Source organism: Hydractinia symbiolongicarpus, chromosome 3 (genome assembly GCF_029227915.1).
Source record: "Hydractinia symbiolongicarpus strain clone_291-10 chromosome 3, HSymV2.1, whole genome shotgun sequence".
NCBI lineage: Eukaryota > Metazoa > Cnidaria > Hydrozoa > Anthoathecata > Hydractiniidae > Hydractinia > Hydractinia symbiolongicarpus.
In genome coordinates this window covers 3,459,849-3,477,491 of record NC_079877.1, presented here as the reverse complement: position 1 = coordinate 3,477,491, position 17,643 = coordinate 3,459,849, and the positions used below count along the sequence as shown (strand labels likewise).

Sequence of the window (17,643 nt, the reverse complement as noted above, 5' to 3'; positions counted from 1 at the left end):
AGTCGAATTTGGAATCGGTACATAATATCGCGGTTGTTTGCGAATCTTTATGGAATTAAAAATTATAAAATTACTAACTTTAGTTTTAACCACTTAAATTTGTATCATTTTGTACTCCCATAAACTTGTCTCACAAATTTCAAACTCACGAAACTCTGTATTTTGAAAATGTAAAATATTTCATTTGTTAAAATCTGCACAGCTGCGAAAAAAATTTTTTTCGACTCACGTTACTTTAACATTTGCATGACTTTAACAGTTTTTGACACGATTACTTGTACAGGTTTTTATCTTTTGAAATTTAACATATAATAACGCCAGGGAAGGATGGCGTTATAGTTCTAACAGGGTGTAAAGAAAGATACAGTTGAAGTTACGCCCTAAACAGATTGTAAATTGAACAATTCATTTTCGCTGACTTTTTAGGTGGAAAGAAATCGAGTTGGCTTCGCCTTCCCAATACAACTGGCGTTGTGTGGGAGGGTGATGTTACCATGGAAGCAGGAACAGAGAGGGTGTCAGTATTAGCAAAGTTTGACAAACAAGTTAATAGCACGTTTTCAAGTTTATTGGAATATCAAGTGTTGGATAAAACATAAGATTTTTAAATGATAGAAATCGTTCACCACCCCACATGAGTCAGTGCGCATGCGTATCAAACAAACTTTGTGACAAAGGAGTAACAGGGATAAATTTTATGGGGAATAGATTATTTTACATAAATTATTTTTTAAAGAACTATTTAGCATCATCAGAAACCAAGAAAGCGGATTCTGGGGTAATTTTTCTAATTACGTTGGAGCCTTTGATGACTTTTTCTGAAAGCAACAAAGAAGACATCGTATTTCCACAAAGCTTGGCAGAAGTGTTAACGTATTGAAGGACAATTAAGATAAAAATTGGATGACGTTATTTAGCCCAAGACGACGTCGTCATAAATTACTGAACAAATAAAAAGGCTAACACCGTAAAACTTTAGAATGAGAAATAGTCTTCCAAACGACGTTAAAAATTAATAATAAAAAAATGCAGAAAAGATGGCTAAGAAATTAATTTTGGAGCTGAACCATAGTTTAGCATTATACCAAATTTTTCATTATTTTTCATTAAAGTCCATAAAGAAAGCTAAAAATGAGGAAAATTTATCAAATTTTAATCGCTTCTTCAGAAATCATGCTAACAAATAAGAGGGGGTTGCAAAATGGGTTAACCATAAAACACACAACCTTTTACAAACAAATAAAAGGGTTTTTTTTATATAAATTTTTTATTTTAATTCAACGGATTAGTTTAAAACTTGCTAGCTTTTTCTTCGCTTGTTACATCACATGTTGTTACATCGCATGTTTCATTTTTTTAATGAAGTGAAAACATACCTTTGTTCACATGCAAAGGTATGTTTACGCTACAACAATGCCCCGTTTTTAAAACTTCCACTCCTTCAAGGAACTTATCTAACTTAAGGGTATTAATTTTCGTTACAACTTTTATAAAAGAAACAAAAAAAATTCTTTTCGCGAAGTGCTAATATTTTCCAACAATTCAATTTCGAGATTTTCCAGAATAATTTTAAAATTTTTTAATGACAAATTTGCGAGGATTTATTTTACTGAATTTCGGGGATAGCGAGTTTTGACAAAATGGACAAAAACTCCCAAAATTTAAGAGAATTTTCTAGAATATTTTTACGTGAGCATAAAAATTCTTATCGTTCTGTTAAAGTTTTAAATTATATTTAGATGTATTTTTTTATAAATTATTTGTTGTTTTAATGAGAACCTTGTAAACATAGTTGTTACTACAACCCAGCCCAGATATTGCATTATCGCTATGATATTTTAGAAAAGTTGTTTGTACTCCAAATGTTTAGAGTGTAATTATATAAATATATTTGTAATTTATAAGGAGTTGATTATATCAAAAAAATATCGACCTTTTTTAAATGTCTAAGTGCTCTAAGTAACGCCAAGTCTGTAGCCGCCCGTCTTCAACGCCCTCCTGCTCCTCCTTATAATGCTTAAGAAACGACCTTTGTTTAATACTAGAATACACGCCCCTTAAAAATCTGGAAAAGAAAATAATAAATATACGAGCGTTTATTAGGGCGTTTACGGTAATTCTTGATATCTTTGTTTACGCGATTTAAAAAAAATGCCATATTTCCTTTATTTAGCGCCGTCCTCTAATAAGCGCCCCTAATAAGAGGGCGCTTAGTTTGAGGAAATACGGTAGGATTGATCTAAAACAGACAACGTGGGACTTAAATCCCTTTCTGAGGTTACGTTGTAGCGTTGCGTTTGGCCATGCTCAGGAAAAACTATTTTTAGATGCAAGTGGCTAAATTACAAAATTTTATTAAACTTTATTTTATCTATCTAGTGACATTGCATCACCAAGGTGCTTTTCCCCAGCGCCTAGGTTCTTGCGAGCCGACTTGTATGTTTATTTTTTTTCGTTAGACTGCTCTGTTTTTGAAATAAGAGAGATATGCAATATATCCTATTTTATTAAATTTACACGAAGAAAATTAACACGAATACCTGAAGCAACTTAAAAAAATAATTAAGGAGATTTCATACCAATAAGGTAACTCAACTGACTTACGAAAGGCGTTGATGAAATGCTAAACAGAAAATTCAAGACAAAAGTTAATGGATATTTTCATATTTTGAGAATGGGTTCAGTAACAACCAGTTTTATTTAACGCAGATTTTTAAAAATTGACGCTAATTTTATACCAAGATATATATTCTCATAAAAATATTGGGCAAACAAAAATAAAGAAAAGTTTTTGGAACTTTCAAGAACAATAAACATGTTTTGTGAGACGTGTCCAACGATACTTTTGTTTCGTAAAGAATCAGTTCTAATGATTGCTAGTGCATTTTCGTCCATCCCATTAGATGGCTCATGTTTGCATTTTAACAGATAATATTGCCGATGAGGAGTTCAAAGAAGAGTATATTAATTTCGCTGTAAAAATGAGTACTTCAGTGAGTTCACTAGAAAAATGTGCGAGAGGAATATCTCCGTAACAATTGCTATGTTAACTTCATAAACTCTCCTCGTTAACCTTCGCATAATATATGTACAATTTCAAGTTCTGCAATAGATTTGATAAGCGTCTCAAACGCAAACATGAATTCACATTTTTTTCCGTAAGAACTTTTAATTGCGAAAAATTGTTTCACCAAAAAATTATTTCAGGTCTCTCAAGAAAAAAAAATATTTACTTACAGAAGTAACGCGCAGACTCGTCCGCAGGACTATTTGCTTCTTAACGCACTGCGCTTTTTGACAGCTTTAGCGCCTTTTTTTCGCCCGCATACTTTTTAGCATCAGGCGGCAAACAAGTAGATAATTTGGCGTTGCGAGGCAACTAAAATGTAGACAAAACATAAAAATCGATGAAGTAAAAGAAATTCAAGTTTAATTACACGTAACCACGTTACATAGAAGAGCCAACAAAAATAATCCGATTCCTATAAAATATCAAGTTATAAGAGAATGGTATTGTAATTATATATACATTTTGAAAAAAGTGCGTAGAAATGAAACAATAAATAAAAAATACAAGTAGCAAAATATAAATGGATATAACCCAAGCTGCTTAATATCAAAAAATAGCGAACAAGGGCGGGATTAAGCGCCTTCCTTGTATTTACCATCCCAATTTGCATTATGAATCCAGCAGTACTTTATTGGACAAAATCATTTGTCTGCGTTTCTTTGTTAGTCGGGTTTGTATATAAACGGTAAAAAGATGTACAAAAACATGGACCACAGCGAGTATTACAACTCGTCAAATGAAAAGCGAAGACTCTATTGACATGTTTTAAAAGGTGCGGGAGTGGATACGTTTACTTTCGCTACATACAGCATCGTAAATGACGGTCATTAACAGCTGGCATAATTCAACTAAGGGTTGAGTATAGCTCGTCGGTGTAATGTTTAGATAGCACTCTACAGTTATAGTCAGATAAAAATATAAAGACTTTAAGTACAAAATTTATAGGGTTGTACTTCGTTTTCCTTATGACTGTATTGTCTAGTGAGAATATAAATGTTTGATGAAAACATGCAAGAAAGAAAATATAAAGAATAACAGGTATAAAAAAATAATTCTGCGTAAAAAAACATTAAAAATTTCGCTATCAAAAAAGACACGCAAAAAAATAATTCGTTATAATTTAAAAAAATATTATAATAATAAAAACATTAATTACAAAAGAACAATTTTATTTCTGAATAAAATGACATGAGCCAAAAGATGTCAACACAGTGAGCAAAAAATGAGCAAAATTATGACGTCATTGAAATCTACATGGTTAATAAAAATTAGTAAAAAAATAATGGTTATCCTAAAATACATTTTTAATAGCAAAGTGGAAATGCTCAGATCTTAACCAGATGGATAAAAATGACGTATAGCAACGCATTGTTAGTATAAAACACTTAGAAAAATTAGTATAAACTTGTTAACCAAACTAGGTTGATAATTGTTCATGAAACACCTGTTGAATAAACTTTACTAAAATTGCTTGGAGCTTTGATAGCTGTTGAGTCGCAGCACTTATGTATTTCCTCGGCACGGTAGAGATGTACTCTGTGGCACCTGCCTTTTCTTCTTCCAACTGATGTATCCACTCTATACAGCAAGACACTGCCACAGCCTTCCACTCAACCTAATGTTGTGGTCTGTGAGACAGATACTCCATATGTACATATACCAAGTCCTAACGCTATTATAACCATGTTAAAAATCCATCATCTTTATTTGCAGGCGACAATAACATATCAACATCGCCAAGGACTTCGGAACTTATTCCTTCCAATCCTGTACCAAGTTCTGTTTCACCTTCTAAAATCCCAAGATCAACATTGGTACCTTGCATGCTATCGAAAAATTTTGGTAACCGATTGTTGTGAGTTAGCCGGAGCTGCTCCGGATTTTGAAGGCCATCTTTATTGCCATTAAAACGATTGTTACCAATTTTTTGGTTGCCTTCCATATCACAATCTTCCATACTTCCCATCCCATCTGGATCTGAGGAAGTAGGCGTTAAAAATGCACCCATTCCGTCCAAACCGGAATCAACAGATCCGCCACGGGCATGAATTCCAACGCCGGGATTCATTGACTGACTGGCAAATTTTTCACGTACAAGATTGTTTAACATAGAGTTGCTGTTTAAGAGCGGGTCAAGTTGAGGATTATTTACATTCCCAGGCATTCGTGGCTGTTGCATCATAAACTCTCTTTGTTCCAACATCTGACGGTGCCGTGTTAACTTCTCAGTTTGAAAGAAACGAAGGTTTTGATGGTTCATCGGCGTTGAGGTGGAACTTCGATTTTGTCTGGGTAAGCGAGGATCAAACCAACTTGTAGTCTTTGTACGGTGATTGAGGAAGTAAATCTCACCTTCAGGAGTAACAGCCTGTTCCCAACCTTCAGGCAGTGGTTGCGGACTTGATGGTAACATAGTCATGGATTGAGCTTTTCGTGGATCTTGCCATGACGGATTCTGGTTGGTATGGCTGAAATAGTAAAAATGTTTATGAAGCATAAAAATATGCACGCATGTTTTATACACTTGTTTTTACAATAAAGTGATACTGTTGTTCATTTTTCACTCTTTAAGTGTCTTAAGATTTTTTCAACCTTTCTGATTTTTTAAGTTGTTAGCTACATTCTTAACCCTTTTTTGAGCTTAAAGGGGAAGTAATCTAAAAATGTGAATTTTTTTTTTTCGACTACGTATTTGTATTTGAACTTATAAACCCGAAAAATAACACATAAACACAAGAATTTATCTCTAAATACCTATATTCTTTGTTTATATCTCCACAAAAGCTTTGTTTTTGAAAAAAGCGCGTCAAAATAAAAAAGACTGGGTTCTAATTTTTATTATAATAAAAAGGTTCATTAAAGGTTAATGTAAAAATGTCACCATAAACAATTATAGGAGGCTTTCAGAGGCATCAATATTTTGATTGTAAATTTAGGTAATTTAGAAAATTTTAGGTTTTAATTTTGTTAGGTTATTTAGGAGATTTTAGGTGTGGCAACTTTAAAAAAACATCCGAACCTGGCATTGAAGAGGGAATGCTAGCCAAGTAAAACAAAGCCTCTTGTGTATTAACCTTTTAGGTCAAAAATTATTACAAGGTCTGTACATACATATCTGCAAGTTGTTTTACTGTAACTGAGTTTTATTGCCTATTACCAGTTTGGCAGCCATTTTTTAAAAAATCGAACAAGTTTCCACAATTTTTTTAACTTGGATCTTATTTTCTCTTAAGCAAGACTTTTGCATACAAAGATTAACCCCGCAACTGCAAAAGTTTCCTTTCTATTTTTTTCGTGGGCACAATGCTTGCATGTGATAATAAAGCAACCCCCAAGATTGTCACACAACTATTGCAGCCAGTATGGTTTAACCCTTTATTATTGAAATTTTTAAAAAGAATAAATGTCTTTTTGACAATATTTGGAAGATTTGATTTGATTTTTTAACTGCTTCCCTACTTTTTCGTTTCATGAGCGCAAGGCCACATTCTGTTCTATGGTGAAAAAAGCACAGCAGAGTCTCCAATCTCTATAGTCTTTATGGAGGCCATAAGGTTAACGCAAAGGTTTAATGCTTAAAATGTGTTCTTTTGGTTTTTGATAATTCAATTTTATTTTTAATAACAAAAGTACTCTACTTGGCATTTACTGAAATAAAAACTTTGTTCTTTTCCAATAGTAAATTTCTTAGAAATTCTTTTAAAATCAACATTTTTTAGATGAGTAATCGGAATAAACCACAACTGTAGAACAAAAACAAAACAAGAAAAATCTTTTAAAAGTTTTTCTAATAAACTATTTATTTAATTAATTACTTCACATCAAGTGTACAAGCAAATCTAAAATTCAAAGATTTTAAAGATTTAAACAAAGGGAACATTTACATTTTTATTTTAAGGTGAACTCAAAAAATGTGCTTTTGATATACCATCTCTCATTTTTAATAGCAGAATTTGACCTTTGACCAAGGTGAAAGTAAAATATATTAATAAACAAATGTTACTGAGTTCAGAGTTCTACTTCTTTACTTTTTTTGTCGACAGCAAATTTAAACAATATGTGCTATTGTCAACATACCAGATTAAAGGGTGACATGTTGTACACAGAAATGTGCAAAATGATAACATTGACAGATTTTAATTTCAAAGAAATTTATGAAATGCAAAATGAAAAGTTGCTTGCCCACAGTACCATATAGTTTTATTTCAGTTATTATCCAACCTGCGTCAAAATGTACGTATCACTTGCTCAGATGCAAAACTGTGTTACCCTTATAAATTTCAAAAATTACAATATTTTAATAAAATTCAGTTTTCCCTACTTTACTTACAAGACTTTTTAGACAGCTTTTTCATATTTTGAAACACATCATATGAAAATCAAACACAGCACAATCAAAACAGACCAATTGAATTATTAAAAACGATGCTCAAATATTAAATTTACACTTAAGTGAAATTTTTATTAGAAGTTTTTTAACCTTTTAATTATGGTGTGACTTATCATTGTGATAAACACAATATTATACATGTGTAAGATCTATTTTAAATAAGGTAACACTAGAAAATAATATGTTACCATGGCAACTGATAATTAACAAATTGTTAATTGAAAACTTGTTTTTAGAAATCTATCCAAGTATAATTATGTGTAAAATGCTTAATAAAAATTATATATATAAGTAGGAACAATATTAATATTATTTATGTATATTTCCTCTAGTAAGTATTATATGGAATGCATATAATACTATATATGTTGTAATACTATATACGTTGAAATACTATATACTATATCCATCTTTATGGCATAGTTAAAGTATGTATTGATCTTTGTTTACTGACTTGAGAGTCAGATCTGACTGATTTCAATAAACGTTTGCTTTATACTATTCAAAACTTTTCAAAAAGAACAGACTGACTTAAAAACTAATAAAAATCAAAGCTACCAGGCAAATAAAACACTTTTCAGAATTAATTTTGCTATGAAGTTATATTATCCCCCCCTATTCCCATTATCAAATATCAGCTAAAATAATTCTAAACGATACTCTCACTGTGAAACAGCTTGTCTACACAATAATTTAATTACATTTAGATAGATAGATGTGCATATTTTACATGACTAGCTTCACTAATATGGAGGGATATACTGACCCTGTCTATTTTTTTCAGGAGGTGCCATGGGTTAGATGGAGATTCCTAGAGTATTTAATGTTCATTTTGAGCTACGCAGACCCAATTAGGGCCCGCACTCTACTAGACAACTCTTGGCAACATCCAATGGCCCACACATGGAACCATATCCCCAATTTCCCTCACATGGTTCGGGTTAACCCAGGGCTATGGTAACATTCACTCACCCATGTTGAATTGCCGACAAGAGGAATCGAACCCCTGTCTCCCACACAGAGTATGAAAACTATAACCACTATTCTACAGCGCCACATTTAAAGCAAATAACACATTAACACTAAAAATAAAAGCTTTAACGATTAACTTGAAACACTACCACAACACCATCCATTTTCTAAAACACTTTCACAATAGTTCTATCAATTCCTGCTTATCCATATCCACAGGCTAATGCTAATGGTAGGATTTTTTACCCATGAATCTTTTTGTGGTTTTGCAAAAGTTGTGAAAAAGATTTTTGGTCAGATTCTAGACGGCAACAGGTTTAGAATTAGCAGGTTGTAATTTGTAATTTTCAAATCGAAAAACTGTTGTTGCAAATCATTTATGGTTTTTGAAACAAAATAACAGTTAACCAGGGAATTCCATGAGACGCGTGCGATTGCACGCGCACGCGCCCACACAAGTGCAACAGCTATTCAGGCATGTGATTCATCGCACGCGCTAATTACGCTCTTTACTTGCGTAAAATAAAAAATGTTGAACATTTTATTTTAAAATTCTTAACTGTATAAAAGAACATAATATACTTGTTTTACTTTTAAAAATCTAAAGAACAATCTTTAAATCTAAAAACAACTTTAAACTATTCCAAACAAGCCGTCTCCCAAAAGCTAACAAACAAAACTCTCCCATTTTTACCATTTTTATAGATAATGGATAACCTACGGAGAAAATATAACCCTGGGAACAAGGTTGGGGATAAATAGCACTACAAACAAAATGGCAGACCATTGCAGTAAGTGCAACGTGTGGCACGTGTCAGCGTCTCTTCATCCACTGTTTAAATCTAATTATATGTTATTTACCTATTATAAATTACTTCCTACAACGAACCAAGGTGTTTTGTTGATATATTTAGCACTTTTACACCACTTAAAGAACACTCACGGGACTGATAAGAGTGAAATAAACCAGGAAAAAAATCGAAAAAACGCACGCGCAAATTTTGTAAAATAGATTTACGCGTGCGATGTGTAGCACGCGTGTTGTTTTCTTCGTGGAATTCCCTGGTTAACGATGAAGCAATGGCATGTGGACCATGGTGCTTCCAGCTGTAAAGACATATTTATATTTATTGATTTATAATATATTAAAGCTATTTCTCTTAGTTATTTTAGATTCACATTTCTCCTTGATGGCGATTCAATATGGGCAAGTTATTGTTACCATAGACTAGGTTAACTCAAGACATGTGAGGAAAATTAGGGAGATGTATCAGAGATATTCCACCTATCATAGTTAGCATAAATTTTTATTTATGGAGCAACTTTACAATTTCCCCTTTTAACCTACTGAATGCCTTTGTGACCAGGTAAGGCCACTATCGAAAGTATGTTTTATTTGCCTTCTGAATTCATTGCAAAAACAAGTTGTTTGTCATCTTTTTGATTAGCAAAAGTTAATCTGTTTTTCAGGACCACAAAACCACTTAGCACTACTTAATCTTATTTTTCGTTTTTGTCGAACTTACCATCTCAACTTTTTTTAACGTGGTTATTTAAAAGTCTTATATATCCTTCCTATTTAGATTGTCCTTAATATTAAAACATGATTGACAATTTTAACCCAACTAGCTAGTCAAAATTAAAATTGTTTAAAAAATAAAATTATGAAAACATACTATATTTGTCCAGAATTTGGAGTTCTTGCTTCCCATCCTGGAGAAAGAGAGTCCTCTAAAGATTGTTTTCTTTGGTGCATGCCATTTTGAAACACTGCTGCATTTTGTCGTTGCATATTTTGATCCTGTGTTATTTGACTAATATTTGTTGGTACTGATTGAGATCTACCATGATGGATAGCTGTTGGTGGTGGTTGAAAAAAAGAAGCAGGTAGATTTCTCATTCGGAAAGGTAAACTTGGTCTTGGTCCTCCTGCTCCATCTTTCATGGCAGCTGTACTGAACAAATGCTCTAAATCCTCCATGGAATCTTGTTTCATGTGAATAACACAATTTCCTTTAACTTGGGTATTCATTTTTATTTACCTAAATATATAAATAAATATTATCGAAATTAAATTCAAATGCACAATCGAGTTAAACTGACTTTTAATCCTTTCCAATTCATTTTAGTTCACGACCATCTTGTTCTGTATATTTTTATGCATAATGGAGATGACCTGTTTTTATAATATAATGGAGATAATGCAACCCGGGTGATCCGAATATTTATCCGATAAAAAAACCCATGACGAACGTATCACTACTGTTCCCGCGCGTTGACGACTACTGTGACGAAAATAATTGACAATATAATCATACAGGCATACATGGAGAAAAGCAGATAATAAAGTAATTACGCAATGTATATCCTCGTGCTTTAAGAGTAAACTTTTCATAGACCTTTTTGAATGCTGACATAACATCTTCTAAGTCCTGTTGGCTGTAGCAATTTTGCGTGGCATTCAAAAAACAAGTTTTTAATCGACTGCGCGCTATTTTTTCCGTCGTCGACTTATCTATGAGAAACCCAGGTAAAGTTTATATCTGTGGATGCACATTTTGTTGCTTATAAGGTATTGAAAAGCATACGGAAATTTAAAACCAGGCTTAACTCTCAAAATATGTTTTACGCATGCTTATTTTTGAATTTAAACTTCCTCTGACAATCAAGTAAGCCAACGACTTGAAATTCACAAGAATTAGATAAGTAAATGTTTTTCCTCCCATTTGCTTATTGTTAAAAAAAACCTTACGAACTAAGCTTTTTTTTCAACCGACGAAATTTTTAAACACAGCGAATGTAGCGCTCGTCATCATCACGCTGAGCTTAACCGAATTACCAAATATTGTGGGCAGTTTCTAATAAACCACTTCTCGCATTATTTCCGATGATAAAGAACTAACCTCACACACTTAGTCCTTGTAGATGGTTTCACTTAGTCATATGCCATATATTTCGTTTGTTTCTAAGTGGACTTTCTGAGTGGGGGGGAAAGCTTGGATCGAGTTTGTACTTAATTTGTTCGAGTACGCTCTTCATCCTTACATACTAACGCCACACAATTCGATGTTGCTTTTTCTCTTTTTGCAACTTTTTCGAATATTTAGATTTTTCCTCAACGACCTTATTTTTTTTTCATTCGATTCAAAAACGCTTTTATGTTGTCCAATGAGAGAGAACTTAAATTTATAACGTGGCTCAGCATGTTAAAATGCCCGCGATTTTCGAAAAGTGTCTGTCAAACATTTTTCTAACTCGCTAAAAAACACAAATTTTAATGTTACCACGAGATTCTACTTATATACATTCATGTACAACAAAAAAAAGCTAAATAATATACGCTATATAAAGATGTGTAAATGCAGAAATAAAAAAAATGTATAGCTATAATATCAAAACAAAAACAATCAATAAAGGCACGCGTGATAAAAGCTGTCAAGGGTATCAGAATTGTTGTGAATTGTCAAATCGTGTGCACAGAATTACAAAACGTGTTTTTACCACTTTCCCGTTTTATTTTCCTTCCGTCCAGTTAATCAAGAAAGCATTGATCAAAACAAGAAACGACAGCGCAAAACTCCCGGAAAAATCAGCTCCATTACAGAGATTATTGAACCATAAAAAAACATGCTAACGAAATAGAGACTGTAAAAATCACCTTTCAAGTTGGACAAGCTCTAGGTTTTAACTTAACGCAGCAGTTTAAATTAACTCTCACTTACGAGGGTAGCTCTTACAAAACTAGTAAAAAACAACAGAACAACCTCGTCCCCAGGGCTCTCTTTCTCTTTCTGACAATCTCGAACGGAGAGAAGAAACAGAGCCCTGGGAACGAGGTTGACAACAGCAGTAACACCAAAAAAACATTGACACAATGTTCCGATATAATTACCTGACATAGAAATCGAGAAATATAATTGGTTAAAAATGACGCAATTAAGAACCAATCGGACGCTTTATTGATCTATCATCAATGGTAATTTTCAACATATTACTATTTAATTATCGACGTCACACTAGTTCAGCCTACCACAGTTTTTAAAAACGATTATACCGTACACGCCAAGAGAATATTTTTACATTTTTAATGAGCTGGAGTATGCCCACTGTTTATTTTGTAAAAAGCAAGAAAATCAGTCATTAAAATACTCACGTCTAACAAAACAAAAGAAAGAAAACGACAGCTTAAGAACCACTCAACATCCAAACGATATCATCGCTACGCACTGACGTCATCACACTCACACACGGTGACTAAATTTAAACATATACTACAATTCTATTATATACATTCGAAATATAACGGAGATCCAGACAATATCAGTACAATACAATATCACTTGTTGGTGTCAAAAACCATTTTCGATGACGTCATTAATGTATAGGTTTGTAAGTGTGCCCACTGGGACTATACTATAACAAAACAAAAAAATCACATATGAAGCATAATGTCATTTGGGTAAGACAATTACATATAGAAAAAAACGTGATCAGGCGGTGCACATTTAATTTACTTGTACAACAGTTGAAATCGCATAGATGCAAGTTTAAAAACATTTAATAAAAAATTTAGCTGACCATTCAATTTGCAATGTCAGAAAAGAAAATTAGAAGTTTTTTACGTAAGATTTTCCTCTTCTGGGTTGGTCGTGAGAGAAAAAACCCTTGCAAGGGTTTACAAGTGATAAATGAATATATGTAGTTTAAATATCGTATTTAGATACTAAAGATGTAATTACTTTTTTAAAAGAGACTACTACAGCTTAACCTGATTTTCAACGCATTTAGATTTATGGTTTTGAAAAAACTCAATCTGATTAGTTAAAGTTAATGTTTTCTACTTGTCACGTGGTGCTGTAAAATTTTTTTTCATCGACCACACTAATCAAATTTATGATTTATCATTTAAAAGTCAATATAGCAATCATCCTTGTTCAGCTTCACGAGAAAAAGTATCAGCATTTTCACGGGCAATTAAACAAGCTTTGATGAAAAAATCAAGCATGAAAAATCTGGCATCAGTTGACACTTCCTTATAAACATATCAACCCACACGACGCGTTTTGCTTTGCTTCCTTTCATCAGAAAACACGTTTAACGCCTTAAGGAAATTATTGTGTCCATCAAGCGATACATGACTCAAATTTAGAAGAAATTTAAAAGGCGTTTTTTTATTATAAAAATAATCAGATATTCCAAAGAAGTGATGTTTTTAAAGTTACTCTATCCCAGGTATGATGAAAAAGATCGTTTTTGAAACTTGCTAGTTCAGATTTTATAGTCTAAATATTGATGAACTACGTTGAAATTAACAGAGACACAAAGATTGTAGCAACATAGTAGGCAAAAAAACTCCCCAGAAATTGCAAATGGATGTAAAATCTTAATGACTGAATAAAAAGTTTATAAAACAAATGTCTCAAAAACAACCTACAAATAAAGGAAAAATCGCTTTATTTTCTGCCCTCGTTAACATGAAGCATGCAAATATAAATTATGCGTAACACGACATCAATAGTAAAAGTGTTTTTCCCTTCTCTCAACCAGAAACTTTAACAAAACTCTATTTTTAATGATTTAGCTTATCGCAGTAACAAAAAAAGTTAATAAATAGAAATAAACAAAGTTACATGGAAGAGTAAGAAAAGAACTTCGTGTTTTTTCTTTTTTCTTACAAGCATAAACACCCTTACAGGAAGGAAAATGTTTTGTAACTGATGCCCGCCTGTTTTTAATAATTTCTAAGCAAAACTGCAATTGTAGTATGATTCAGTGGTTATCCATTATTTTAAATAGGTGTCTAATCAGCCAGACACACCCGTTCACATATAAAAACACGTACGCACCTCTTTGTTTCAACTTTTTTATCCCCTTCCCTAGTAAGCCTAAATTACGTTTTAATCTGGTTTTTCTACGGATTCAACGCGATAAAATATAATTAGATTTGCGTAGACGTCATCTACTATTTTTAGCAAATTGATTCTCAAGAGATTGCTAAAACGTGTTACGAAAAAATTGAATACGCATTCAGTTTAATATCTGCTAAATCGGTTTAATTTTTATTTTGGTTTAAAGTGCTGAGTCATAAAACGGAACAAATAAATAAAGGTCATGCGTTAAATTTACATATTATTTATTTACTTGTCCAGTAAGCAGGAAATAAAACCCTATTGTAAAAATACGTGATTGGGTTCTTAAAATAATTTAACAAAGTAGTAAAAACGCACGGAAAAATCTTGACGAAGAATTGGTGCTTAATAGTGTAATCTAGGCCTTAAGTCATACATAAGATTTTATCGGGTAATCGAAGCGCTTAAAAATAAATAGCAATTATCTGTATAACCTAACCGGGGGTATTTTGAAATTTGAAATTTTATTTATTTACCCAGGATAGCCTCTTCAGTTCCTATTGGTACTGCTATCAACAAGGGTCCTGCAAAGGGGTCCTAGCGCATTTAAAGCTCACATTTGAGCTACGAAAGTCATGCAAGCACAACAATCGCTCAACTAGACAACCGCCTAAGATATCAATCCTATTCTCATGCTGAACGCTAAGCAGAAAGGATAGATTCTCACTTTTATAGTCTCTGGCATGACTCGGTTGGGGTTTGAACCCAAGACCTCCCGCACTGGAAGCGAACGCTCTACCACAAGGTTTTCAAGCTGTTTTGGCAATTTTGAGGTGTTTCGCAAGGTACGCCAAGGTTCCTTTAGAAGACAAGCAAAATAACTAGGTATGCAATAAGTAAGGTAAAAAAATTCTGCAGGACATTTACACTCACAGAGAGTTAGGTATTTTAAAAACTGCAAACATGTTTCTACGAGAGAATTGATCCTTCCTCAATACGTCACCTTGAATTTATAACAAAAAAATCCTTACAAATTTTTGCATCTTAGAATACACAATCAACAAATTACTTCCTATAGATCACTTTCCGCGTGACGTAGTTGTTATGAGTTCATTTTGAGAACAATGGGCATGCGCGCACTTTTGTGTAGGTAAAAAAGCAGGACTAAAATGGTTATTAATAAATATTAAAGATTTTTGGGGATAGCATAAGATCCAAGAGGAACTGGAATTAAATTTTGACTATATTTTACTAATTCTTCCTAAAAAATTTCACCAATTTAAACTGCTGCGTTAAGAAAATATTTCTTTTTTTGGATGGATTTCTTTGATTACTATGGTCTGTAGTTTATTTTTTCTGCCTACAGAAATGTTTGCGCATGTGCAAAAACAACGCAAACTTTTTAACTTTTGCAAACATTGGTAAGTGATCTGTGGTACAGATGATTATTAAGGCCATAGCAACCAAATTAAAATTTTTTTATCTCTTAAGTGTCCTCGCGTTTGAGGATGCTTAAAAGCCTGATTGAAGAATTTTTAAACGGCAATTAAAACTTACCACTAAGTGTACTTCAAACAACGAGTTCAAACCACCGCTAGTCACTTGCGGTGCTGGTACAAGATTTTGTTGTTGGTCCACACCGACATATTGACCAGTCATGTCGTGTTGAAAGGTGACGTAATGACTCATTGTTTCGTGTAGTTTAAACGTGCTTGCTCGATCACCCACACCCTACATAAAAAGAATCAAGACCGGAGTTGTTAGAAGGGGCGAATACTTAAGGCAGACAAATTGATAGCATTAGCGACTTTGAATTAGAAGGTACAAGAGTAAAAAAGATCTTAAAAGACAATATAAGTGGATGGAAGGGAATATCAGCGACAGAAGGTTTTTTGATGGCAATAGCAACGCCCAGTTTTTCTAACGAATTCAACGGCAAAGGGAATGTTTACATACCGTTGCAGTAGTGCGACCACCTGCGTTCGCCAGATGATATTGTGGAAATGCACCATTACGTAGGATCACTTTATTTTCCCATCGATTTACAACCAACCAATGACCTAAACAAAAAGTGTAAGTCTGATTAAAATACAAATCACGTACCAGGAATAATAAGCGTGAACTAAATAATTTCCTTCTCAAATATAAATGTGAAGACCTGATTCCTGTTATTTTTACAGGGTATGAAAAGTTTGAAATACGACACAAGTAAAAAGAAAAAACGTGTTTACTATATATTATACATTTTTTGTAACCAACCAAAAAGCCCTATACATACATCCAAAGAAATTTTTTGTAACCAACCAAAAAGCCCTATACATACATCCAAAGAAATTTTTTGTAACCAACCAAAAAGCCCTATACATACATCCAAAGAAATTGCGAAAAAAATAACACAAAGTAGCATTGAAATCACATCAATCATCACAGAAAACTCACAGGAGTAGTCGAGTCCAAGAGCACCTCTTCCATCCAAGTTACCATCAGGCAAGCAACGTAAACAACCTTTACTAGCTTTGCTCACCAGTTGAATACCACTACCTGGTAAGAAGCAGTTCTAAAGAGTGAACAATTTTTGTGAGAAAGTTTTAACGCTGACAATGAAATATAAACTGAAACAACACAATAACCCACTGCAAAAGCAACAGCGTGCATGGGAAATACATGAAGTACTGTCCACAAAGAATTTATGTTCGATTTACTAACATTGTATAAAAAAGTTTTTAACTTTCCAAAAATGTAAAAACAATCCACATGATTCGTAATGGATGTACTGCAGCGTTTTTAAAAATATGCCGAGCAATTGTCACTTTCCTAGAGACAGCTGCACGAAGTTTATAACTAACCGTTTCTTTTAAAAATAAAAATAACACCACATGTGACAGGTACAAAAGCAAGTCATCTCTATAACAATAGCCGTATTCTGTCTGTCTGTCCGCAACAAAGGGACGTGTACGGGCACACAAAATAGTGTGTAATTTAAAGACGGATGACCCCATAAATATTTCCACGGGTTAACGATTAGTCTGTTTAATAACAGCAGCAAGTTTTTGAAATATTTTTTTGTAAACGCATAAACACACATATATGTACAAACACAATCACCACATAGCTATCCACTTACCAATAATGGACTAGTAGCTGTTCTGTCAGCTTCATCTTTAAAACCCTTTGCAGCATCACCAGCTAAATTCGCACTAGACTTAACAATACCAGCTGCAGCACCTCCCACCGAGCTTGCTAATGATGAAGCTGATTTACCAGAGCCCTTGACCAGCTGCCCACCAGAACGGAAGGCAGATGCAAACGCTCCACCAACACCACTCTGAATAATAACAGATGATTATAAAATACAAAAGCAA

General features: G+C 33.2%; 3 protein-coding genes across 5 annotated transcripts in view; 1 reads left to right on the top strand and 2 right to left on the bottom strand.

Annotated features, from left to right (window-relative positions):
• Positions 1 to 2,050, top strand: part of LOC130635505 (hillarin-like) — a 35,613-nt gene extending 33,563 nt beyond the window's left edge. For both annotated transcript variants that reach the window (XM_057444846.1, XM_057444845.1), the window contains exon 5: positions 427 to 2,050. In XM_057444846.1, the coding sequence (XP_057300829.1) occupies positions 427 to 599 (173 nt within the window). In that variant the 3' untranslated portion in view covers positions 600 to 2,050. The remainder of the gene's footprint in view (positions 1 to 426) is intronic.
• Positions 2,051 to 3,413: 1,363 nt separating this feature from the next.
• LOC130635504 (transcriptional coactivator YAP1-like) lies at positions 3,414 to 10,493 on the bottom strand. Its single transcript, XM_057444843.1, has 2 exons — positions 10,109 to 10,493; positions 3,414 to 5,538 (listed from the first exon to the last, which is right to left on the bottom strand). Exons 1-2 carry the CDS (start codon positions 10,462 to 10,464, stop codon positions 4,746 to 4,748), a joined length of 1,149 nt encoding a protein of 382 aa, XP_057300826.1. The 5' UTR covers positions 10,465 to 10,493; the 3' UTR covers positions 3,414 to 4,745.
• A 1,217-nt stretch (positions 10,494 to 11,710) lies between these two features.
• LOC130635502 (uncharacterized) overlaps positions 11,711 to 17,643 on the bottom strand; it is a 99,798-nt gene continuing 93,865 nt past the window's right edge. For both annotated transcript variants that reach the window (XM_057444841.1, XM_057444839.1), the window contains exons 5-9: positions 17,406 to 17,606; positions 16,721 to 16,838; positions 16,238 to 16,341; positions 15,839 to 16,012; positions 11,711 to 12,845 (exon numbers count right to left, since the gene is read on the bottom strand). In XM_057444841.1, coding sequence (XP_057300824.1) covers positions 12,807 to 12,845; positions 15,839 to 16,012; positions 16,238 to 16,341; positions 16,721 to 16,838; positions 17,406 to 17,606 — 636 coding nt within the window. In that variant the 3' untranslated portion in view covers positions 11,711 to 12,806. The remainder of the gene's footprint in view (positions 12,846 to 15,838; positions 16,013 to 16,237; positions 16,342 to 16,720; positions 16,839 to 17,405; positions 17,607 to 17,643) is intronic.